Genomic DNA, 24,879 nt, shown 5'->3' with positions numbered 1-24,879 from the left:
GGAAAAAAATCAGACAGGCTAAACTAGTTTAAAAGAGGAAACAGAGAGCTCTAAAATCACTTCAAATCAGGAGCATTTAATCTAAAAAAAGTACCATTACTATTTTGAAGATATTAAATAATGAATGTGTTTGTATGTGTGTGTGTGTGTTTCAAATCTTAGCTTCCATGTTTTTGGTGAATGATGTCATAAAATTGTAGTCAATAGTTAATCTGATTGCACCTTCTCTTGTGTCTTGTTGAAAGTCACTGTATTGAAATTGTTTAATCTACTTGTTTTCTGCTGGAATTGCTGTTATATTTTTAGTTTCTTTATACTTACATAATTCCTTACTCATTTCCATTAAGTTTGAAAAATGTGCTTTGGTTTTTTAATTTTTATTTTATATTTAACTTATTCTTGGGCAACCCCCTGTGGTACTCTGTAGTTACTCTGGCACTGTGCTCAGGAATCACTGCCAGTGAGCTGAGGGACCCAATGGGATGCTGGGATAGGAACCAGGTTGGCCACCTGCAGGGTAATTTGCATCCTACGCAATGTATTATTGCTCCTGTCCATAAGCTCCAAAAATTTACTACCCCAACATTTTGGATCTATTTTGACCACTATATAGACGAATATTTAACTTCATTTATAATGTCATATAATATAATGTCATGTAAAGCCATTTAATTTGGAGATTGAATGAACATCTCTGGATGCAGCAGCTATGTGTACCTGGGTCGAGAACTCAACATGAGGAATGACTTGGCACCAGAACTGCGCAGGAAGAAGAGAGCAGCGTGGAATGCCTTTAAGAGCATCGAATAAGTGGTTAAGAGGATGAAGAACCTTTGGCACCGGGCACATCTTTTTGACTTCACCGTTTTTCCTGCACTCACATATGCCTCAGAGACCTGGGCCCTATGCAAACAGGATGAGAATACTCTTCTGGTATCCCAAAGAGCAATTGAAAGAGTTATGCTTGGAATATCACATTTCACTCAAGTGAGAGATAGAATCCGGAGTTCCGACCTCCATCGATGGTCAAGAATCAAGGACACTGTCTCTTTTGCCAAGGCGTCAAAAATCAGATGGGCCGGACACGTAATACAATTCAGAGACGACCACTGGACTAGAGCTGTTACCGACGGGATTCAATGGGATGTCAAAAAACCGTGTGTCCACCCACCAATGAGATGGTCAGACTTCTTCATCAAAACCCTGAATGAACAATCTTAGGGCCTTCCTGTTCCTGGAGCAAGCAAATATCATTGGGCTACATTATCATGCGACAGAGACGAATGGAGACATACTGGCAACCATTCGAGCAAATCGAAGATCAATGGGATGACAAGTGATACAAGTGATAATGCCATAGAATATTTTTATGCCAAAAGTACTATTACTAAAAATGACCTGATTAAAGCTTGAAAATAAAAACAAAATTATGTATCTATAGGGCAGAAGTCAGCATTTTTTAATTCAAAAGCAAAAAGTAATAGCCATTCCATATTTATTCTTTAAAAATTATTTATACAAGACTAAATAAAGAGAGAAAGAGACTACATTTGTGATGTGTAATGTTAATTGGTTGTAAGGTGGGAAATCTCATGTCTTAGAAAATACATGTAGGGGTCTAAAGATATTGCAGCACATAGAGTATTTTCCTTGCATGTGGACCACCCAGGTGGTCCCCTGAGCCTGGAGTAATTTTGAATGCAGACCCAGGAGTGACTTCTGAGCACCACCGGTTGTAAGCCAAAAAGCAAAAGAACACCAAAAAATATCCCAAAACATCCATTTATTATTTGTAATTTTTAGTGAATTCAAGTTGTGGACACAAAAATTAGGACTTATTCTCTATATCTCATAAGACAAATAAACGTATTGGTCAGTTTATATAGGAATGCTTAACTGGAAATAAATCCACTTCCAAGCTCATTCACTTGCTTGAAGAAATTCACTTTCTCATAAAATGTGGGAAAGTTTTGTAAATCACCACTTGTACGCTAAGGAACTCTCAATATTACTTGCCAACTGAGAAAACAACAGCTAATGTCTTTTCAAGGGTGGTACGTTATTATATAGATTCTGATGGTAGTACTTTTATTCTTATTATATTTAACAAATCAATAACCTTAACAAAGCTCCTAATTGTGTTATTATAACCTTAAATATTGATACTTCATAATGATGTGCCCATGTTTCATAAATAAATGTGTTTGCTGAATGTGTCCATATTGGGAGAAAAATTATATACTTAATCAGTTTGGGGGATCATTTATATTAATCAACTCTATCGAATTATGGTCCCAGTTCCTGTTGTGAGGTTTTAATTTACAATTTTTTAAATTTTGTTTTTGCTTTGCCTCATATCCACCCATTTAGAGAACCATTGATCAAACCACGGGCATTCTTCACCTAGTTACAGCAAAGCATAAAGAACTCTGAGAGCTGTTTTATGTCAGTGCATGTCTCAGTCTCCTCACCATCACTTCAAAACATGGCAAGGCAGTGCAGTTACTCCCTTGTGAGAGAAACACCAAACCAATGTGCCTTGTGATTTCTGTCTACTATTCCTCCTTGAGCTGTTAACAGCCATTATCTCAGGGTCTGGATTCCTTAATGTTTCTTCCTTTTTTATTTGATGACAAGTGATTTTGATTAAATCACCATGAGATAGTTACAAGCTTTTGTGTTTGAGTTTTAATCACACAATGATCAAACACCTATCCCTCCACCAGTGCACATTCCCTACCACCAACATCCCTGGAATACCCCCACCTTTCCCACCCTCCCACTGCCTCCATGGCAGACAATATTCCCCACACTCTCTATTTTGGGGCATGATGGTTTGCAATACAGATACTGAGAAGTTATCATGTTTGGTCCATTATCTACTGTCAGCACACATCTCCCATCCTGACTGATTCCTCCAAACACCATTTTCTTAGTGATCCCTTCTCTATTCCCTCTGCCTTTCACCCTCCTCCTTAATGTTTCTTTCCTTTTAGTCCCATTGCTTTGGTGATGCAGCACTATCAGAAATCCCAGATATCGAGGACAGCATTATACACGGGCAGTGCAGGGGACGTGATGAAGCAGTGATTGCCCCAGGCCTTGCCTCCACAGCTATTGCCTGCAGATCTCTTTGAGGGCTTCACAGGAGTTACAGCACAGGCACTAGTGGGAGTGAGGAGGTACCTCCCGCAGTTCTTTCTGAATGTCTGAATCCATCTCTTCCATGATGGATGGTTCTAGACTGACCCTCCTAAATCCAAATAGCACCCAGATGCAATTATTCCTCTGAATATTGGCAGAGGGATAAAATTCTCAGACAAGATCCCTTTCAGCCTAGATTTTGAGGGCCAGGGATAAGTTGTTTGCATGGGTTTATTAAGCCTTTGTTGGTGAGACACATGCCACTATTCCCCTACACAGTTGTGGTGCTTTCTTAAGGACTATCTCTCATTACAGCAACTGTGCTAGTACAGTTCTATAGAAGCGGAACCGAAAGCCCAAGTTTCCCTGACTTCTGAATTTGGGTTTTTTTATAGGATGGAAAGACTTGTGGTATGCAAGCCAATAACACATCGTTTATCCACAAAAAGTTTCTGCAACTAGATCAGGAAGCTGCAGTTATTATCAATATTTACAAGCTATGTAGTTTGTTTGCATAATCTGCCTCCTGTAAAGAATATTTTCAGGAAGAAATACTATGGGAGTACTTAGAGAAGAAGAATGTGATTTTGGCCCCATTAATTTCTAGAAAAAAGATCCATGTTGTTTAAGCTCCTCTAGTAGCCTTATTCCAGAGGCTCAATGACAAGTCTTCAAAAAGATCAAGTAGCTGCCACATATCTCGATAGCTGTTCTAGGTTGTGACCTCCAGGGTGATCAAGGGAGGAATGGGTCAATTTCCTGCCCTCCAAATGTCCAGGCCTCCACATTCACTTTCTGAAAGCTTCAGTGTATCTGGTCAGACTGCCCAGTTAAGTAATGTTTTTTTCTGTAGAGATATCTCCAAATTATACAATACTCAGTAAGAGCTCAGTAGGAGCACAGCAGATGGAATGGGAATGTACAGTAGGAGCCACCTAATCTCAATGAACAAAAACATTTACAAAGAAGCCTTCACTTATAACCTCAGCTTAGTGAATACTCAGACCTCAGACAGATACGCAATGTCCTCATGATGGGACACAACAATCTCACAAGTTTTCTGTGATTAAAATTTCTTTTATTATTCCAGCTGACATTTAGTGGTATCAAACAATTTAAAATAAATGATTGTAGATTGCCATGGGGTCAGGCATCAGGGGAGGTTGGGAAGATGGAGACGATAGTGGTGGAGAGCAGGTGATAGTGTGCTGGGATTGGGTTGGAATACTGAATGATTGTAGGGAATAATCATGAACAATCTTGTAAGCTACTTGGTTAATAAAGTATGGGGGGGAAGATTGATAATGTGAATCAAGGATCACATTGGCACATGAGGCTTTGGGGATCTTCAACAGCTGCAATATTTGGCAACACTTATGATCTTCCAGTGTGGTGCAATGGGACCTTCTGTTCATATCCAGAAGAGCATATTTTCAGGGTGGATACTGCTCTCAAGAGAGATGTGACAGTCACAATGAAAAGTGTAGAAAAGATTTTTTGGCAAGGAGGTTAAAAGGGTGTATTTCAATTTCTACAACCATGTCAATACAGAGGTGATGGTTTTGGTAAGTGATTTAAGCAGCATGAGAACATCAGGTGCCATAGCAAGAATCTCAGTGTGGAATGTTTCAGTGTGAGAAAGTGACACTTCCCCTCGGAAAAAAACACACTATAGTGATTTTGGTGAGGATTTGTGGCCTCAGTTGCTGACATAAACTGCCTTTTGAGGATAACTATCCCACATATTGGCAAAGTGAAGATACTAATGCATATGGTGAAAAAAAGCATAGCTGTCTGAAAAGAAAGTACATCTCTATATCACACTGACTGAGGTACTGTTCCAGTTAAGAAGTAGCTAATATAATAGACATCACTGTCACTGCAATACTCAGTGTCATCTTCCCTTTGCAGGTTCGGGAGGTAGCCTTCCGAGTGGGCTACCATCTGGATATGTTTGTAATGAATAAATTCCCAAACACAGGCCCAAAAATAAATTCCCAACCACTTTTGTCATGCCATGCCTCTTTCTATTGAACTGCTTTACTTGCTCTATAAAGAAACTCAGATGAAACTTAGAACAGTCAAAAGATGAATGTGTCAATTTTATTGAGGAGACTAATGTTCCAGTTGGATCTTATCAAAACTGAAAGTTAAGATTAAGAAAATCAAACGCCTAGTGAAATTTTTCATGGATGTATTTTATTCTACTGGCACTACAAAAACATATCTGGTTTTCCTGGAACAACCTTTGAGCCTCCTGAATTTGGTTGCCAGTATTTATTTTTTTCAATAAAATTTTTTTTTACTTTATTTTATTAAATCACCGTGTGGAAGATTACAATGCTTTCGGGCTTAGGTCTCAGTTATACAATGCTGAAACAACCATCCCTTCACCAGTGCCCATATACCACCACCAAAAAAAAAAAAAACCCACACAGTACACCTCCCATCCCGCCCCCCCACCCCCTACCTTGTAACTGATAAGTTTCATTTTACATTCTGTTTACTTTGGTTACATTCAATATTTCAACACAAACCTCACTATTGTTGTCAGGAGTACCCCACTAGATTCAGACCTACTGTGAAGACAAATAAGGTCGCGCGGCCGCTACTGTGGCCTTCTAAGTTTTCTGTACTTCTTGAATTTCTGTACTTTAACTAGAAGTCCAGGGAGATTTCTTCCAGATTAGATAATTGCAGGCTTGAAAACCCAATCTGTGGTCGTCTTAATATGGCGGCCACCGCGCCCTTCATCCCCGGAGAGAAAGAGGCGAGAGAGAGAAATACCTTTCCCCTCCCGGGCGGGCACGGGGCCGAGGCTTAGTTCTCAGGCTAGAGACATTCTGCGAGGAGTTGCTCACACCGAAAGAGGTTTTGCTGGGTCTGGATGGTTGCCAGTATTTTTAAACTGCAAGGCTTACATCTTGAATTCCTTTAACTGTTTTTCTTCACCAAATTTCACTGCTAAATGCTCAGTAATTGTGATAATTTTTGTGTTGTTCCTCTGGAACTCATTCTATAATTCTCTGGAGTGTTGTTAATTTATTTTTCAGACTCTTGTCAACCTTCTGCTGTTTCCCAGCAAAGACCATGTTTCAGGATCAAAATTCTAATGAGTCACACCCAGTTTCCATTTTCTTGAACCATTTTAGATGACTTAGCAACTAATTATTGTACAAAGTATTATTATCGGTTACTCTGACAATCAATAAATATGCTTAATTAAGTACAATTAATCTAATAACATTTATTACAACTTCTATTTTAGCACTACTGCTGGATGTGTTATATATTTTATCTTACCTTGCCTAATTAAACCTCTACAGCAAACATAAGATTTCTCCAAAAGGCAAACACAGTTCCTGTATGACCCAGATATTCATATATTGCCATCTAGCACTGTACCACAGAAATATTAATAAAAACACGTATGTAGTTTTCAAAGGTGTCTGACATAAAGGAAGTTTGGGTGGTTGGGGTGGGGGGATTTGAAGTTGAGGATATGAGTTGCAGGAAATGTACACTGGTGCCTGCCCGGCCCTGGCTGAGGATGGCAGCCTGTGCGGAGACCGGCTGCTGGTGGGGGGGCGAGGAGGCGGGCAGCATCACCTTGAGCCAGTACTTGCGCCAGATGGCACGCCACCGGAAATTCCTGTGGTTCGTGGGCATGGACCTGGTGCAGGTGTTTCACTGTCACTTCAACAGCAACTTCTTCCCCCTCTTCCTGGAGCACCTGTTGGCTGACCGCATCTCCCTCTCCACAGGCTCTTTCCTGCTGGGCATCTCCTATGTTGCGCCCCACCTCAACAACCTCTACTTCCTGTCCCTGTGCCGCCTCTGGGGAGTCTACGCCGCGGTGCGGGGGCTCTTCGTGCTCAAGCTGGGCCTGAGCCTGCTCATGCTGTTGGCTGGCCCCGGCCCATCTGACCTGCTCTGCCTCTTCATCGCCAGCAACCGCGTGTTCACCGAGGGCACCTGCAAGCTGCGGACCCCGGTGCTCACGGACCTGGTGGACGAGGACCTGGTGTTGAACCGCCGCAAGCAGGCCGCCTCGGCGCTCCTCTTTGGCATGGTGGCGCTGGTGACCAAGCCGGGCCAGACCTTCGCCCCGCTGCTGGGCACCTGGCTACTGTGCTTCTACACAGGTCACGACCTCTTCCAGCAACCTCTGCTGGCCCGGGTGGGAAGTGCCCAGCCGTGGCCAGAGCCCCCGGCCCTGCCGCCAGCACAGGCGCCTTCGCTCCGCCAGGGCTGCTTCTACCTGCTGGTGCTGGTGCCCATCACCTGCGCCCTACTGCAGATCTTCACCTGGTCCCGGTTCACGCTGCACGGGAGCTGCCTGCACATGGTCAAGGCCCAGGGCCAGAGACTGGCCCAGGCCCAGCCCCTGGACGTGAAGACGATGTGAGCGGATGGCGAGGCCCACTGTGTTGAGGATACTGCCAGGACCGGGGCAGGTGCTCCTGGCCAGCCCGGTGTCCTCCTCCACGCCTTCCTCACGTGCAGCCTGCAGGACGGGGCATGAGAGGGACTTGTGGGACTGAGGCGTCCCGGGCTCTCGGCTCTGGCAGCTGTCGGGCGCCGTATGTGCTCAGGGATCTGCCCCGCCTGTGGTGTAGGTGGAAGACGAGGACCAAGAGGCATGGGGCCGGGGCTGGCCAGTCGGCCGGAACTGGCGCTGGTGCGCCGTGTGGGCTCAGGAACCGCTTTTGATACGTCAACGCCCTTTCTCGAGACCCACCCCCTCCCTCCACCCTTCTCCCTGTGCTTTTTCAGCGTCCTCTGCTTCAGCTGTGCCTGAAGCTGCACCAGCCCTGCCCCCCCTCCCGCCTCCCCCTGCTCCGGGCTGCAGGAAACCCTCCTCCACCCCCACCCCCACCAGCAATGAGGTGCGTGTTGTTCCAGGTGGATTACAGTCAGTCATTCTCCTGAAAAAAAAAAAAGGGATTTAATTTTGAGTATTGTATGACAGGAAACATCATGAACAACATTTTAATTGTGATGTCACGTTTCCATTTAAAAAGACAAAAATATATATGCACAATATATAGTTTAGCAGTAGTATATTGGCCTTGATTTGGAAACAACCCAAATGTTTCATAGACATATGAATTGTTAAAGAAATTGTCATGCGTCCAGGAAGATAGGGTAGGATTAAATTAGACCACAGAGTTTGATCCCTGATATCACACGTGATTTCCTGAATACCACTGGGATCCCTATGTATAGAGTCAGCTCTCAGTCTGAGCACTAAAGTGTTTCCCCAAATCCAAATAAAATATCATAGATATAATATTTACATACGTGTATATTTTCTATATATATATACACATGCCTATGTGTGTTACAACTACAGGTATAAGAAAAGATGAAATCCTGGGTCTCTGCATGTTAGATAGAAGTGGAGACTTTATTTATTTATTTATTTTTTGGGGGGTAACACCTGGCAATGCACAGAGGTTATTCCTGGCTTTGCACTCAGGAATTACCCCTGGCGGTGCTCAGGAGACCATAAGGGATGCTGGGAATCAAACCCAGCGTTGCAAGGCAAACGCCCTACCCACTGTGCAGTTGCTCCAGTCCTGAAGTGGAGATTTTCATGCCAAGTGGAATAAGTTAGAGGAAGGACAAGTGAGTGATTTCTATATTCTCCACTATATAGAAAAGCACAATAAGAATAAGTAAGGGATCAAATGATGGCATACTTTTCTCCTGAATTTCAGAACTGAGAAATTAAGGGAATTGGATGTTAGAGATGATGATGAAGTAGTTACATATAACATAAAGACTTTGGTGTAAGGGTTTGGGCAGTTGGTGTTCATGAAGTGAAATAACTCCAACAAAACCGAATGTTTAACAGTGTTGCTAATAGTGTTAATGTGGACACTGTACAATAATCATATTAAAATGAGTCTGCAAATGAGAGGTGTATGGGGTTGCTTTGAGATATTGGTGGAATGATGCTAATGCTTATTTATGGGTGTGGAACTGGGACATGGTATTCTGAACAGATTTGAATTTAATCAAAATATTTTGACTAGCTTTCTGTAAGCAGTGTACTCAAGAGATCAATTATATGGATATATATTCAGTGAATAATCTGGAATTAGAAAAATCAGTATGGTAAGCATTATTGAAACAATATATTTTCAATATAAATAGGTGATTATTTATGGTAAAGATAAGGAATGTCACCAAAATTATTCTTATTAAAGAGAAGTTCAATGGAAGTTAAATGGATGACAATGTTCCATGGAGAAGATTCCTAAGTCAGTTGCCATGGTGTGTAGAACTGGACATTTTTATTTGCTAAGATTGGAATCTAGAATGAAACCATTATTTATGGTTAAAAGAAAAAGAGTGATGGTTCTACTAAGCAGATCTGAAGTGAAACTGTATCTTCCCTGTAATGGTAAGATAAGCAGTACAAACTCAATGAGTATAGTTATAGTTAAAAAGTAAGTCTTTGATTTGTGAGTCCTTAAAAATTTAACACTGATGAGAAACATATGAGTACATAATACACAAACACACCTAAGCATATGCATATGATATGAGTTAGTTCCAAGTTTTGCAATGTGGGTGAAATTATAATTTTTTGAAATTTAACTCAATTTAATTCCCTTGAGAGCACAGAATTGTTATAACGTGTGGTACACATTTTGGCAGTGAATTAGGGCATAAATGAGTTAGACAGATCAGGAATGAGAGATTGTTGTACTTGATAAAATTAACAATTATAGGATAGGATATTCTAATTAAATATGTTGTGTAAGAGTACACTTAAATGTGACAGATACAATATATAGTATAGCATAGATTTCTCTAAAATATTTTTAATTAAATCATTAATGAAATGCAGTTACAAAGTTGTTCATGATTGGTTTTCAGTCATACAATGTTCCAACACCTATTCCTTCATCAATGTACATTTCTCATCACTGATGTCCCAGTTTTCCTAATGCCACTACCAGGCCCACACTTCCTCTAAAACAGGTAGTTTTCTTCTGTGTGTCTCTGTCTCTCTCTCTCTCTCCCCCACCCCCATTGGACATTATGATTTCAGCACAGGTACTGAAATGCCATCATATTTGTGTCTTTACATACTTTCAGCTCTCAGTCCAGTCCAGAGGGATCATTTCTATACCTCACTGTCTTAGTACTTTCTTCTCTACCTCTAACTTTCCCAACCTCCCCACCCACCTCTTGTGGAAACCTTTTAGCCTTGGAAAGTTCTCCTTGCTTCCACTGTTCTATTTATTTTCTTTCATATTCCACAAATGACTGCAATCATTCTATGTACCTCTCTTACTGATTCATATCAATCAGAATGTTACTTTCCATGTACACCTATTTATAAGCAAATTTCATGACTTCATTTTTGTTTTTTTCTGTCTGTGTCGTGTACAGGTGTCATAGTGTACATAGGTACATGTATGTATACATGTGTATATTATGTCTATCCCATAGTGTATATATGTATACACATATACTGTATGTACACACGTACATACCATAGTGTATAGATATTCAGATGTACAGATGTAGTGTACATGTACATAGTGTACTTGCAGCATACATGTACCATAGTTTCTTTACCCAGTCTCTTCTCAGGCACTCAGGATGATCCAGATTCTGGCTATTGTGAATGGTGCTGCTATGAACAGAGAAGCGCAGATCGCATTTTTTGAAGCTTGTTTATGTGACATTGCTGGGACTTATGGATGTTCAATTTTCAGTTCTGTGAAGTTGCCTATATTTTTCTACAAATAGGCTCGCAGGTCAACATTCAACCCAACAATGAATGAGAGTCTCTTTTTTTCTTGTATTTGTGCATTGATTGTATTTGTTCATTTGAGTGTATGCCAGTCTCTGTGCTGTGCCGTGATATCTCAATGGTGCTAAATATAATGGTTTGGGCAGTGCAGCCATTTTGACAAAGTTAATCCTCCAGATCCATGAGCAGGGAGTGTGTTTCCATTTCCTTTTGCCTTCTTTTATTTTGGAGTAGTGTTTTGTCATTTTCTTTGTGTAGGTCCTTCATCTCTTTAATAAAGTTGATTCTGAGGTACTTGATTTTCTGATGCACAATTTTGTCTTTTGTGTGATTGTAGAGGAAGGCTTTTAATTTTAATTTTCCTATCCAGAAGAACTTGATAGCTTTTTTCTTGCCAATCTGCTGTAGCAAATACTTCAAGTCCAATATTGAATAGAAGCGGCCAGTGTGACAATTTTGTCTTGTGTGTGGTTGTAGAAGGAAGGCTTTTAATTCTTTTCCCATTGATATTAAAGACTGCTATGGGCAGTTGGAAGTAGGCTTTGACTCTCTTGAGGAGAGTATCTTCAACTCCCATTTTTTTGAGTTTTTCTTATCATTGCATGGAGGATCTTGTCAAATGCTTTCTTTTGCATTGATTGATAGGATCACAGGGATTTTATCTTTTCTTTTATTGATTGACTTGTCGTTGTTTAATCATCCAAACATCCCTTGAATGAATCTTGCTTGGTAATGCTGTAGTAACTTTTGTTTGAGTTGTTAGAGCCTTTTTGCTAGTATTTTTGTGAGTCTTTGCATTTTGTTCATCAGGGATATTGCCTGTATTTCTGTGTTTTTGTGGTGTCTCTGTCTGCTTTTGGTATCAGGGTGATACTTGCCTCAGAGAAGCTGTTTGAGAAATTTCTGTTTCTTCTATTTCCTGGCTAAGCTAGAAAAGGATTGGCATGACGTCTTCTTTAAAGGTGTGAAAGAATTTAATAGTAGGTTCATCTAGTTCTGAGTTTTTGTTTTGGGCAAGAACTTTTGATTACCATTTCAATTTTCTCTATGGTAATAAGTTTCTTCAGGTATTCCAAATCTCGTTTCAGCCTTGGGAGTTTAGAGGAATCCAGGAATTAGTCCATTACTTCTAGCTTTTCTTAATTTATAGCATATAGATACTCCAAAGTAATCTCTGATGATCCTTTGAATCTCTGTGGTTTCTGTTATTTTCTCCATTTCATTTCTGATGGGGTTCACTAGAATTCTCTCTTTCTCTTCCTGAGTCTTGCTAGAGGTTTACAGATCTTGTACGTTTTCCAAAGAATCAGGTCTGGGTTTCACTGGTCTTTCATTTTTTTTTTTTTTGGTCTCCAGTTCATGAATTTTTTCTTTAAGTTTCATTATTTCATTTCTCCTTCCTGGGCTGGGTTCCTTTTATTGGTCATTTTTCTAATATGCTGTGAAGTTCAGTTTTTCCTGTGGGCCTTACCTTCCTTCCTGATGAATGTTTTAGGAGCTATAAATTTATTCTTATCATGGATTTTGCTGTGTCTTCTAAGTTCTGGTAGCTCATATCTCCTTCTCATTTGTTTCCAGGAATCTATTAATTTCTTCTGCATCTTTGTCTCTGAGCTATCAGAGCAAGTTGTTTAATTTACAGGTGTTTGACTCCATTTTCCAATTATGAGTCTGATTAATTTCTCCCTCTATGGTCTGTAGAGATAGTTGATACAATTTCTCTACTCTTGATTTTATGGAGTATATTTAATTGTCTACCATGTGCTGTTTGTGCTGTTTCTTGAAGAACATCTCAGGTGCACAGGAAACGAGTACGTGTTCAGTTTCTAATGGATCAAAAGCCCTATATTTATGGACAAACACCCCTCTTTTCATTTCCTCCCTCAAATAAAGTGTTTCATTGCCAAGCTTTAGTCTAGTTGATAACAGCAGGTGACAAAGCCATCTTAAAAGCTCCAACTACTATTATGTTGATATCAATACCTTGCTTTAAATCTCCTGGCAGCTGTTTTAATAATACTGCTGATCTGTCATTTGGTGCATATATATTTAAGAGTGTGGGTTCTTCATGATTATACATATTTGATCATTACGAAATGTCATTCACTGTCTATTATAAAGTTCTTAACCTGAAGTCTGTGTCATCTGATACTAGTCTGGTTACCTCAGAATTTTTGAAGGGACAATTTGCTTGAAGAAATTTTCCAGCATTTTGACTTTTAGTTTCTTATGTGAGTGCTCAAATATGTCTCTTGCAGGCAGCAGTGAGTTGGATTCAATTTTCTAATATCTTCTGCCTCTCTATGTCTACTAAGTGGTCATTTATCTCTTTGACTTTAAGAAAGAATATTGTTATGGAGTGTGGTATCATCTTTCGGCATGAGACTTTCATTTCTGTGGTTCTTGTCTTAAAGTAGCCCGTTTAGTTTTTCTTATAATAATGGTTTTGAGTTGATGTAGATACTGAGTTGTCATTTATCAATAAATGTGTGTATTGCTCTTTCATATTTGAAAGAGACTTTGGCTTGGTAAAGCATGCTTGGAGATGTGCTCGTTTCATTGAGATTTTTCAGTACATCCCACCCCTGTCTTTGGACCCAGAGGGTTTATTCTAAAAAGTTTGCTGTAATACTTAAGGATGTTCCTTTGTTAAGTAATTTCCTTCTTTGATCTTGCAACTTTCAATGTTCTCTCTCTCTCTCTCTCTCTCTCTCTCTCTCTCTCTCTCTCTGTGGTTTTCATCATTTAATTAGAATGTGTCCTGGAATAATTTTATTTGGATTTCTTTTCACTGATGCCCTTTGGACATCTTCATCTGTGCAACAATGATGTCTTTGATATTTGATTCATCATCAGGATTTGCTTCTTGCCTCTCTGTGACCCCAACGATTCTCATGTTCTTTCTATTGAATTTACCTGCAATTCTCCTGTCATCTGTTTGTTTATTTTGAAGCTCTGTTAGATCTTCTGCTGTTGTCTGGAGATTTTCTGCACCTCATCTTGGAGCACACTGATTGTGATATTCACTGCTCTTTCTCTGTGGCTAAGGTCACCCACGAGGAGTTGATTTCACCCACCAGGTTTCTCGGTCATTTCTGCTTGTATTTTCACTTGTTATTTGCTGATTTGTGCTCTCATGCTCTCTAGTATTTTATGGCAGTATATTCCATTGTTTCTTTGAGTTCCTATGCATCCTCAACAATACCATTAAATTCTTTATCAGAGAGGTTACACAGCCCTTATCACTACCTGGGTCATCTGGCCCAGATTCTTTGTGCACTAAGTTCTCTGGGTCTTGCTTTCCCATTGGGAACTTCCAGTCTGGAGTTTTTTCTTATGTGTTTGTTGTGGTTAGGGTGTCTTTGTATTTTTATGGTGAGTTATGGAGAGGTAAAACATGTGTGCCCATGAAGCAGTGCAAAATGCTACTCCTGAATTCAATGCAGTGACGTTGATGCAGTGATTCTGGTGCTATGCATGACTTGCATTCATATATATTCAGGTCCAGTAGGCTGGGTGGAGCCAAGCAGGGTGCTTGTGATTCCCCCACTTCCCAGGAGCGGTTTACTAGTACTCAGTAAATTAAAGTTTCTTTCACACCCTAGGTCTTCCCCTCTCTCATCCCCATTTTTCTCTCCACCCTTTTCAGATCAAGGGCTCAGCACCTGTAGTTTTCTCTAGTTGAAGATGGGCTCTGGCAGACCTGCCACATCTCTCCCCTTCTCAGACTCCACCTAGAGCATTCCTGTTTTTTTTTTTGATTAACCATGAGCTGTATTATTTCAAGTCTATTCATGATTATTTTTAGGTAATACAATATCCTAAAACAGTCTTCCACCAGCGGGTTATCCTAAAACCAGTGTCCTCAGTTTCCCTTCACCAATGCCCCCACTCTATCTCTTTGAGAGGAACTTTCCTTCCATCTGTCTCTCTCTCCCTCTCTCTCTTTGTCTGTCTGTCTGTCTCTGTCTCTCTCCATCTCTCTGTCTCTGTCTCTCCTATTAGGCATTATGTTTTGCAGTACATATAGGAAAGGTTATCCTATTTGTTTGCTTTTCATACATCCACCATGAAGTTCTTATCCAGAGTGATCATTTTCAACTGTCTTTGTCACAGTGATCCCTTCTTTTTTCCAGCTGCCTTCTCCCTGAGCATTTGAGGTAGACTTCCACTGTACACCCATCCCTTTGTGTGTCTCTAATGTTCTTGCATATTAGAGTCATATTTTTTATATTCCACAAATGAATATAATCATTCTCTCTCTCCCTCTCTCTCTCTTTGACTCATTGCATTCAATGTGATACTCCACATATCATTCATTTATATGCAAATTCCATGATTTCATTTTTCCTAACAGCTGGGCACTATTTTTTGTGTAGATGTACCATAGTCTCTTTAACTAGTCATCTATTCTCAGGCATTCAGGCATTATTCCAGTTCTGGCTATTGCAAACAGTACTGCTGTGTGTTTTGGGATATTTGGTGTATAATCACTTCAGTGGCATTGCTGGGTTGTAATTCAGAAATGTTTTAGAGTTTAAAAAACATTTATCTCTGGAGTCAGTATAAAACATAGCCCAATTAATGGGTATTTATACATGTACACTGCATATATACATATCTATATGTTAATCATATGTGCATGTATATATACTATGTAGACACATATATATTCCAATGTGGTTTAAGATTCATTTTCCTTATATATATCTGCAAGATGAGAATTGCAAAATATGTATTCTGGCATTATTATGTTTGGCTAAGTTTTCTACAAGCAGTACAATGTTATTTGATAAGTCCCTGCTTCCAATTACAGCAAGTATTCTTACTTCCTGGGCCGGAGTGATAGCATAGTGGGTAGTGCATTTGTGTTGCATGTGGCTGACCCAGGCTAGATACCTCTGCCTCTTTTGGAGAGCCCGCCAAGCTACTGAGAGTATCTTGCCTGCATGGCAGAGCCTGACAAGCTACCCATGACATATTTGATATGCCAAAAACAGTAACAAGAAATCTCACAATGGAGGTCCCCACTCAAGCAAATAGATGAGCAACAGGTGATACAGTGATACAGTGATATGGTGATACTTACTCCTTAATGAATATGTGTTGGAAGAGGTAAAGAGAACCTCTTAGCCATTATTTTTCAAATTAGCTTAGAAAACTTTTGTCTTTATAGCTGTGTTATCTTTTTGTGATCTTTAAGATTTTTATTTACATTCCCTCCCATTTATTACTAATAAAGTACCCATGTGGAATAATTACATAGTGATTTTAATGATCATCATAACATTAAACATAAGATAGGTCAACTGTGATTCTGTGAACTACAAAGACACCATTTATTATTTAAACTTTTAATAAAAATACATGTGATGAATTCTTGGTTTTACTATTTAAATGATCATCATTATAATTTAACAATAATAATTTTGGGAAAATGGTAATGAATATGTTTAGTTACTTTGAGGATTTTGAATGCAACCACAATGGGAATAGTCACTGTGAATAAAGCAGTGAAATTTTTTAAAGGAAACAGTTGAATTTTATGAATTTTATGATTAGAAATCTACTAATCATATCTCAATAAGGATTATTACACTTTGTATGCATGTTGTATATATAGTATTGGTATATTACACTTTGTACACACACTGTATATATAGTATTGGTACATCGTTGTACCAATACTGTGAATTGCATATTCTATTTTCTATATAGTTTTAGTACAATGATGTATAAATGGCTGCCAAGATATAAAAGTTTAATCCATTTTTTTCTGGTATCAGCACTTCACAGTGTATTTACTTCATACACAAAGAGGTATTTCAGATTTTGCTGTTAGCTAAGCAATAATGAAAAGGACCGTAGGCATCCCTCCTGTAAGCTGCAAAAGAGGCAATATTGCTATACGCCATATGAATTTTCACAGGGACTCACCATCACTTTAGAGTAGTTGCAATGGAGAAGAGCATTTCATGTTTTGAGCTAAACACTAATCCAATTTATTCATAAATTCATCTTCATTTATCAATTGTCCTATGAATATCTTATGTACTGGTCTCTGTATTTCTTTATTTTTTATTTCCTTTTTATTTAGTACTATTGCCTTCAAGTGGTGACAAATGAAAAAGACACAGATTTCAAGGAAAGAACCGTGAAGAAGCAGCTCCATGAGACAAGAGTCAACAGAGATCTTTCCAGGAAACTAACCCACTGCTCTCACCAATAAATCTTCAAAAGGGCTCCATAGGGTCATAGGTGAGGCTGTGGTGTGAGTGAGGATGCAGCTCCTGCTGCTCCAGCTGCAGGTGTTTCTCTTCCTGGGTGGATGTTTCTCGACTCTACACTCTCAAAGCCAAGGTCCCCCAGAAGTAACGATTCCCTTGAAGATCACAGACCCTAACAGTGGCACCAAGCCTTCAGACTGGATCTCTTACAGCCTGAAGTTTGAGGGTCAGAGACACATTGTTCGTATGAAGGTCATCAAGCACCTGCTGGCTAGGCACATGCCAGTGTTCACTTACACAGACCAGGGAGCTCTCCGTGAGGACTATCCTTTCATCCAGGATAACTGCTACTATTATGGCTATATGGATGGGGACCCAGAGTCCCAGGTTTCCCTACATACCTGTTTTGGGGGACTCGATGGACTTTTATACAAAGACAACACAGTTTATAAAGTGGAGCCCAAGCTAAATTCAACTACATTTCAACATCTGGTATATAAGCTGGTCAATGAGGAGAAAGAATTCCCAGCTAGGAGATGTGGATTAACAGACAAGGAATACCAATGCCTGTTCAAGAGTACAAATGTTGATCAATTACACACATCAAAGCAGAGTGGGATTGTGGGTTGGTGGAACCACAGGCGATATTTTCAAGTAGCAATGTCAGCTAATCATGATTTCTATACTGAGCAACGTTCTAATGTCCAAACAATACAGAGATTATTTACGTCAATGATAAGTATAGTACATACCAATTTTTTGCAACTTGACTTATATGTGACTTTAGTGGGAATTGACATCTGGACTGACAGAAATCATGTGAATTTTACTGATAGCCTCCAATACTTGACAGATTTCTGTACACATTCAGAAAAAACTGTCAATCTACGCATGCCATACGATGCAATAAATTTAATTGCTAAAGAAGATCATTTTAGTGCATCATACCATATTTATATAAAAGTAGCGTGTTTTGATAGATACAAATGTGGTGTTCTTCAACGCAAAACTAATGATGTTCCTCATGCTGGAACGATACTGTCACAAGTGATTGGTCATCAGGTAGGTATGTCTTATGATGAAGGTAATTGTGTATGTGGGGAACCAAAATGCATTATGACTAATGGGACCTACATAACACATCGTTTCAGCAACTGCAGCATTGCTTCCTATTTTAACTACAAGGCAAATTGCTTACTTAATGTTCCAAAGGAAATCAGAGACGAGCACTGTGGGAATGGTGTGCTTGAAGGAGGAGAAGCTTGTGATTGTGGCACCATTGATTCTTGTGCAGCAGATCCATGCTGTGAGACTGACTGCACACTGGCACCTGGGGCTAACTGTGCTGGAGGCCTTTGTTGCCAGAACTGTAGAATTTTGCCAAGAGGAACCCTGTGTAGAAGAAAGGAAAATGAATGTGACCTTCCTGAGTGGTGTAATGGGACAACATCTCAGTGTCCAGATGATGTGTATGTACAGAGTGGGATTTCCTGCGAGGGTGGTGGATACTGTCATGAGAAGAGATGCAACAAGCGTGAAGACAAGTGTAAAAGACTCTTTGGTGACCAGGCTAAGAGGGCAGGTCTCAAATGTCATTTAGATGTCAATACTCGGGGTGATCGGTTCGGTAACTGTGGTTTCGACGCCGAATCATATACAGCGTGTCTTCTAAGGGATTCTCTGTGTGGAAGGCTTCAGTGTGAGAATGTGAAAAGAATTCCCAATCTTCCATCTCATACTACCTTGATTTCAACGAACATAAGTGGCACCAATTGCTGGGGGATTGACTACCATCTGGGGGCAAACATATCTAATACAGGTGAAGTAGAAGATGGAACTGAATGTGGTGAGCACCATATTTGTGTTAAACGACAATGTCTCCCTATATCATATTTCACAGAACGTTGCTCACCTGAGAAATGCAGAATGCGCGGAATCTGCAACAATAGACATCACTGCCACTGCAACCCTCCTTGGCGCCCACCCTATTGCTATGTCCAAGGTGCGGGAGGTAGCCTGGACAGTGGCCCTCCAAATGCAAGTGATTTCTATGAATCTGAAGAGTTTTCAACTGACAGAGTTTTGGGAGCTGAATATAAACATGAACACATTCATTTTTCTCTTCTGCTACGGCGTTTCATTGTGTTTCTGGCGATTTTCCTTGTTATTGTGCTCAGAGCAAACATCTAAGACAGGAGAAGAAAATGATTTGCATTCCCTATGTAGGAAACGTTCTACCAGGATGTTAATCTGATGACCCAAAATTATGATTAAAAATAAGAAATACTAACATAATTTTTCCTGAGTGTATATTTTCCCTGACGGTGTGGATTTTCTATGGGCAAGAGATCACTGGCGTGAGATCCAATGAAGTATTAGAAGGCATCAGAAGCATTATAAGCATTAACCAGCATGCAAATAGAAAATGCTAATTCATAGAAATGAGCTTTTTCAGAAAAAAATTGTTTTCACGCATTTATGATTTTTTGGTGGTTAATTTTCATAAAACCATTTCCTTTTCATTTCCTCAGCCAAAGAACTAAAAATATACTCATGTGCAAGTGGTAAGATATAAAAGAATGTGGGGCTTACTCTGACTCCCCCACCCCCGCCTGGCACCTTTCGGCCACCGCACAGTTGGGTCCTGGCCACTCCCCATCCTGAAGGTAATTAGGATACCCCTCGGAGAACCTGCCCATCACAGAGAACACCTTTCCCCCCCAAGACCTGGTTTGGGGCCAGCTCTGACTCCCCCAGCCCCGCCTGGTACCTTTCGGCCACCGCAGTTGTTTTTTACCATTGCATGCATTGTCCTTTAGCCAAAATTGATAGATTATAATCCTCGGAAGAACTCCCTGAACATCTTATTCACTATATGTTAATAGTCAACCAACCTAGCCTATCCTAATATCTCAAAAACTGTCAGTGAACACATCAAGTTTCACATAAAAGTCCTTTGTAAAAAGAGCATAGCCTCACATCTTCAGTTGAGTCCCCTCCCAGGCTAAGAAGAGCACCTGATAGTAAAGCCCATAACAACATGAAGAAACTGAGAAAATCCCCACCACCAGGAAAGATCGAAGACAGTATCTCACTAACCTCAGCAGCGACTCCCAAGAAATACAACCTCCTCTCGGATTAAGAATTTAGAGAGGAAATTGTGAGGATGGTTCACAAACTCAAAGCACCTATGGAATGAAATTCCAATAAATTAAGAGAGGATATGGATGCAGCATTGGAAATGTCCACCAAGATAATCCAGGAAGAAATGAGAGCAGAAATTTCAAACAGAAGTCACACAACTAAAAGAATCAGTAGATGAAATAAAAAACTCGGTAGGAGCCCTCAATAGTAGAATGACTACAGCTGAAGACAGAATCAATGAGCTTGAAGATGAGCTGCACAAAGCATATAGGGAACAACAAAAAATGGCAAAAGACCTCAAAATGGCTCTGGAGCGAATTAGAATCCTAGGGGATGACAGCAAGAGAAAGAACATAAGAATCATGGGAGTACCAGAACCACACGGAACCAATCCCAATGAAAAAAACACAATTAAAGACATCATTGCTAAAAAATTCCCAGAGCTAGAGAATGCGGACATCCAGATCCAAGGAGTCCAAAGGGTACTAGCTAAAAGGGATTCAAATAAAAAATACCCAAGTCATATCATAGTCAGAATAATGGATGCCGTGGATAGAGACACAATACTGCAAACAGCAAGATCAAAGAAGGAGATGATATACAAAGGAGCACCCCTTAGATTCACAGCAGACCTATCAGAAGAAACCTTCCAAGCCCGAAGACAATGGTGGGATATAGTGAAAAAACTTAATGAAATGAACGCCTCACCAAGAATATTCTACCCGGCTAAACTCTCAGTTAAACTTGAAAGAACCATACACTATTTCACGGAGAAGCAAGAGCTCAGGAACTTCATAGACTCAAGACCAAATTTAAAAGAAGGACTCAAAGGGCTACTATAAGGAAAGGAAAAAACCTACAAGAACAAAAAAACCCTACAGAAAAATGGCACAAAATCCCATGATAATAATTTCTCTTAATGTCAACGGTCTAAATGCACCAATCAAGAGGCACAGAGTGGCAAAATGGATTCGGAAACTAAACCCAACTTTCTGCTGCCTACAAGAAACACATCTGAATAGTCAGAACAAACACAGACTCAAAATCATAGGATGGAAAACAATCCTGCAAGCAAACAGCTCCCTCAAAAAAAAAGAAGCGGGGGTGGCCATACTAGTATCCGACAACATAGATTTCAGGCTGAAAAAAGATCAGAAGGACAGCAAAGGTCATTTTCTATTCATCAAGGGATATGTACAACAGGAAGAAATCACACTATTAAACGTATACGCACCTAATGAACGACCAGCTAAATACTTAAAAGAACTCCTAACAGAATTTAAGGAGGACATAACTAGCACCACGATAGTAGTTGGAGACTTCAACACTGCCTTATCACCTCTGGATAGATCGACAAGAACAACACTCAGCAAGAAAACAATGGCTCTGAAGGAATAAATGGAGGAGACAGGGCTAATAGACCTATACAGGACTATACACCCCCAAAAGAAAGAATATACATTCTTTTCCAGCGCACATGGAACGTTTTCCAAAATAGACCACGTTCTGGGTCACAAATTATATCTTAATAGAATTGGGAAGATAGAAATTGCATCAACTATCTTTTCAGACCATGATGCGCTGAAGATGGAAGTTAAACACAGATCCAGAGAACTAAATCACACACTTGGAAATTAAACAACTCACTATTGAACAATGAATGGGTCATGAAGGAAATCAAGAAAGAAATAAAAAAATACCTTGAAACAAATGAGAATGAAGACACAAGCTACCAGAACCTATGGGAGGCAGCTAAAGCTGTGTTAAGGGGAAAATTTATAGCTATGAAAGCTTTCCTCAGAAAGGAAGAAAGGGCTTGTGTAGATAGCTTGACTTCGCAGGTCAAGATCCTAGAAGAGGACCAGCAAAAGAAACCCAAACCAAATCGAAGGAAAAAAATATTAAAACTTAGAGCAGAAATTAATGATATGGAAACCCGAAAAAAAATCCGAAAGATCAATGAAACAATGAGCTGGTTCTTTGAGAAATTAAATAAGATTGATAAACCGCTAGCAAGACTCACAAAAAAAGAGAGAGAAAAAACCCTAATAAACCGAATCAGAAATGAAAAAGGGGACATCACAACAGATACCAAGATGATTCAAAAGATCATCAGAGACTACTTTGAAGTCTGTATGCCACAAAACAAGAGAACCTAAAAGAAATGGACAGATTTCTTTATTCCTACAATCTCCCAAGACTGAACAAAGAAGACTTGGAGTACGTGAATAGACCCATTATTATTAAGGAAATCGAAAATGTAATCAAAAGTCTCCGCAAAAACAAAAGCCCATGTCCAGTCGGATTCACTAGCGAATTCTTCCAAACATTTAAAGAAGACTTGTTGCCAATTCTCCTCAAGCTTTTCCAGGAAATTGAAAGAACAGAAACCCTCCTGAACGGTTTCTCTGAGGCACATATCTCCTTAATACCAAAGACAAACAAAGATACCACTAATAAAGAAAACTATACACCAATATCTCTGATAATCACCAACGCGAAGATCCTTAACAAAATACTAGCAAATAGAATCCAACAAATCATCAAAAAGTCCATACACCATGACCAAGTGGGATTCGTCCCGGGGATGCAAGGATGGTTTAACATTCGGAAATCAATCAACATAATCCAACATATCAACAAAAATAAAGATAAAAACCATATGATCATATCAATAGATGCAGATAAAGCATTTGACAAGATCCAATATCCGTTCATGTTAAAAAGTCTCACCAAAATGTGTTTTAGAGGAATAGTCAAAGACATCTACCAGGAACCTATGGCAAGCATTATCATCAATGGGGAAAACCTAAAGGGCTTTCCTCTAAGATAGGGGACAAACAAGGATGCCCACTCTCACCACTTCTCTTTAACATAGTACGGGAAGTACTAGCAATAGCCATTAGGCAAGAAAGAGATATTAAGGGGATTCAGATCGGAAAGGAAGAAATCAAGCTCTCACTATTCGCAGACGATATGATACTATACCTAGAGAAGCCTAAAAGCTCTAGTAAGAAACTCTTAGAAACAGTTGACCTGTACAGTAAAGTCGCAGGCTATAAAATCAACACCCAAAAATCCATGGCCTTCCTTATGCAAACAATGAGACAGAGGAAAGGGACATGAAAAAAGCAATCCCATTCACAATCGTGTCCCGGAAAATCAAATACCTTGGAATCAGCTTAACAAAAGAAGTAAAGGACCTCTACAAAGAAAACTATAAAATGCTACTCCATGAAATAAAAGAGGACATGAGGAAATGGAAACATACCCCCTGTTCATGGACAGGGAGAATCAACATTGTCAAAATGGCAATACTTCCCAAAGCATTATACAGATTTAATGTGATCCCTATAAGTATATTCATGAGATTCTTCAAAGAAATGGATCAAGCAATCCTAAAATTCATATGGAACAATAAACGCCCATAGATAGTTAAAACAATTCTTGGGAAAATGACGATGGGAGGCATCAACCTCCCCAACCTTATACTTTACTACAAATCGGTAACAATTAAAACAGCATGGTACTGGAACTAAGGCAGAGCCACAGACCAATGAACTGGGTGGAATATCCCTACGCACAACCCCAAATGTATGATCATCTAGTCTTTGATAAGGGGGCAAGAAATGTGAAGTGGAGCAAGGAAAATCTCTTCAACAAATTGTGCTGGCATAACTGGACAACCACATGAAAAAGAATGGACTCAGATCTTGACCTGACTTCATGCACAAAAATCAGATCAAAATGGATTAAAGACCTCAACATCAGACCACAATCCATAAGGTACATCGAAGACAAGGTTGGCAAAACCCTTCACCATATTGAAGCTTAAGGTATCTTCAAAGATGACACAGAACTAAGCAATCAAGTAGAAACAGAGATAAACAAATGTGACTACATTAAACTAAAAAGCTTCTGCACCGCAAAAGACACAGTGACCAGAATTCAAAGGAAATCTACAGAATGGGAAAGGATATTCACCCAATATCCATCTGATAAAGGGTTGATATCAAGGGTATATAAAGCACTGGTTGAACTCTACAATAAGAAAACATCCAACTCTATCAGAAAATGGGCCGAAGAAATGAACAGGAACTTTTCCAAGGAAGAGATACAAATGGCCAAAAGGCACATGACAAAATGCTCTGCATCACTTATCATCAGGGAGATGCAAATCAAAAGAAACATGAGATACCACCAAAGGAAGCATTAGATCATTTGTTTTCCGTTGCTGAGGATGAAGAGGTATGAGGTTGAGTGATCACATTTAGCGGCCTCTCGGCTTTGGGTTTCTGTATTTTAGTATTTTAGTAACTAATTCCAGAGAGATATCTGCCAGAAGTTACATCGTTGCCAACTTGTACTTCTCAGTTCCATTATATTCCACATATGAGTGCAATCTTTCTATGTCTGTCTCTTTCTTTCTGACTCATTTCCCTCAACATGATACTTTCCATGTTGGTCCATTTATATGCAAATTTCATGACTTCATGTTTTCTGACAGCTACATAGTATTCCATTGTGTAGATGTACCAGAGTTTCTTTAACCAGTCATCTGTTTTGGGGCACTCTGGTTTTTTCCAG

The 24,879-nt window shown here is 39.7% G+C and overlaps 1 protein-coding gene and 1 pseudogene across 1 annotated transcript; both read left to right on the top strand.

Annotated features, from left to right (window-relative positions):
• Window positions 1-6,660: 6,660 nt before the first annotated feature.
• On the top strand, window positions 6,661-7,558 carry LOC101559409 (transmembrane protein 180-like; annotated as a pseudogene).
• A 171-nt stretch (window positions 7,559-7,729) lies between these two features.
• On the top strand, window positions 7,730-19,338 carry LOC129402243 (disintegrin and metalloproteinase domain-containing protein 21-like). The gene is given in 3 exon segments (XM_055127974.1): window positions 7,730-7,825; window positions 7,921-8,033; window positions 17,172-19,338. Coding segments are annotated over 3 exon segments (2,376 nt in total).
• Window positions 19,339-24,879: the final 5,541 nt, after the last annotated feature.

Source organism: Sorex araneus, chromosome 1, assembly GCF_027595985.1.
Source record: "Sorex araneus isolate mSorAra2 chromosome 1, mSorAra2.pri, whole genome shotgun sequence".
Classification (NCBI taxonomy): Eukaryota; Metazoa; Chordata; class Mammalia; order Eulipotyphla; family Soricidae; genus Sorex; species Sorex araneus.
The sequence above is the reverse complement of the archived record's forward strand: the minus strand, read 5'-3'. Positions and strand labels throughout refer to the sequence as shown.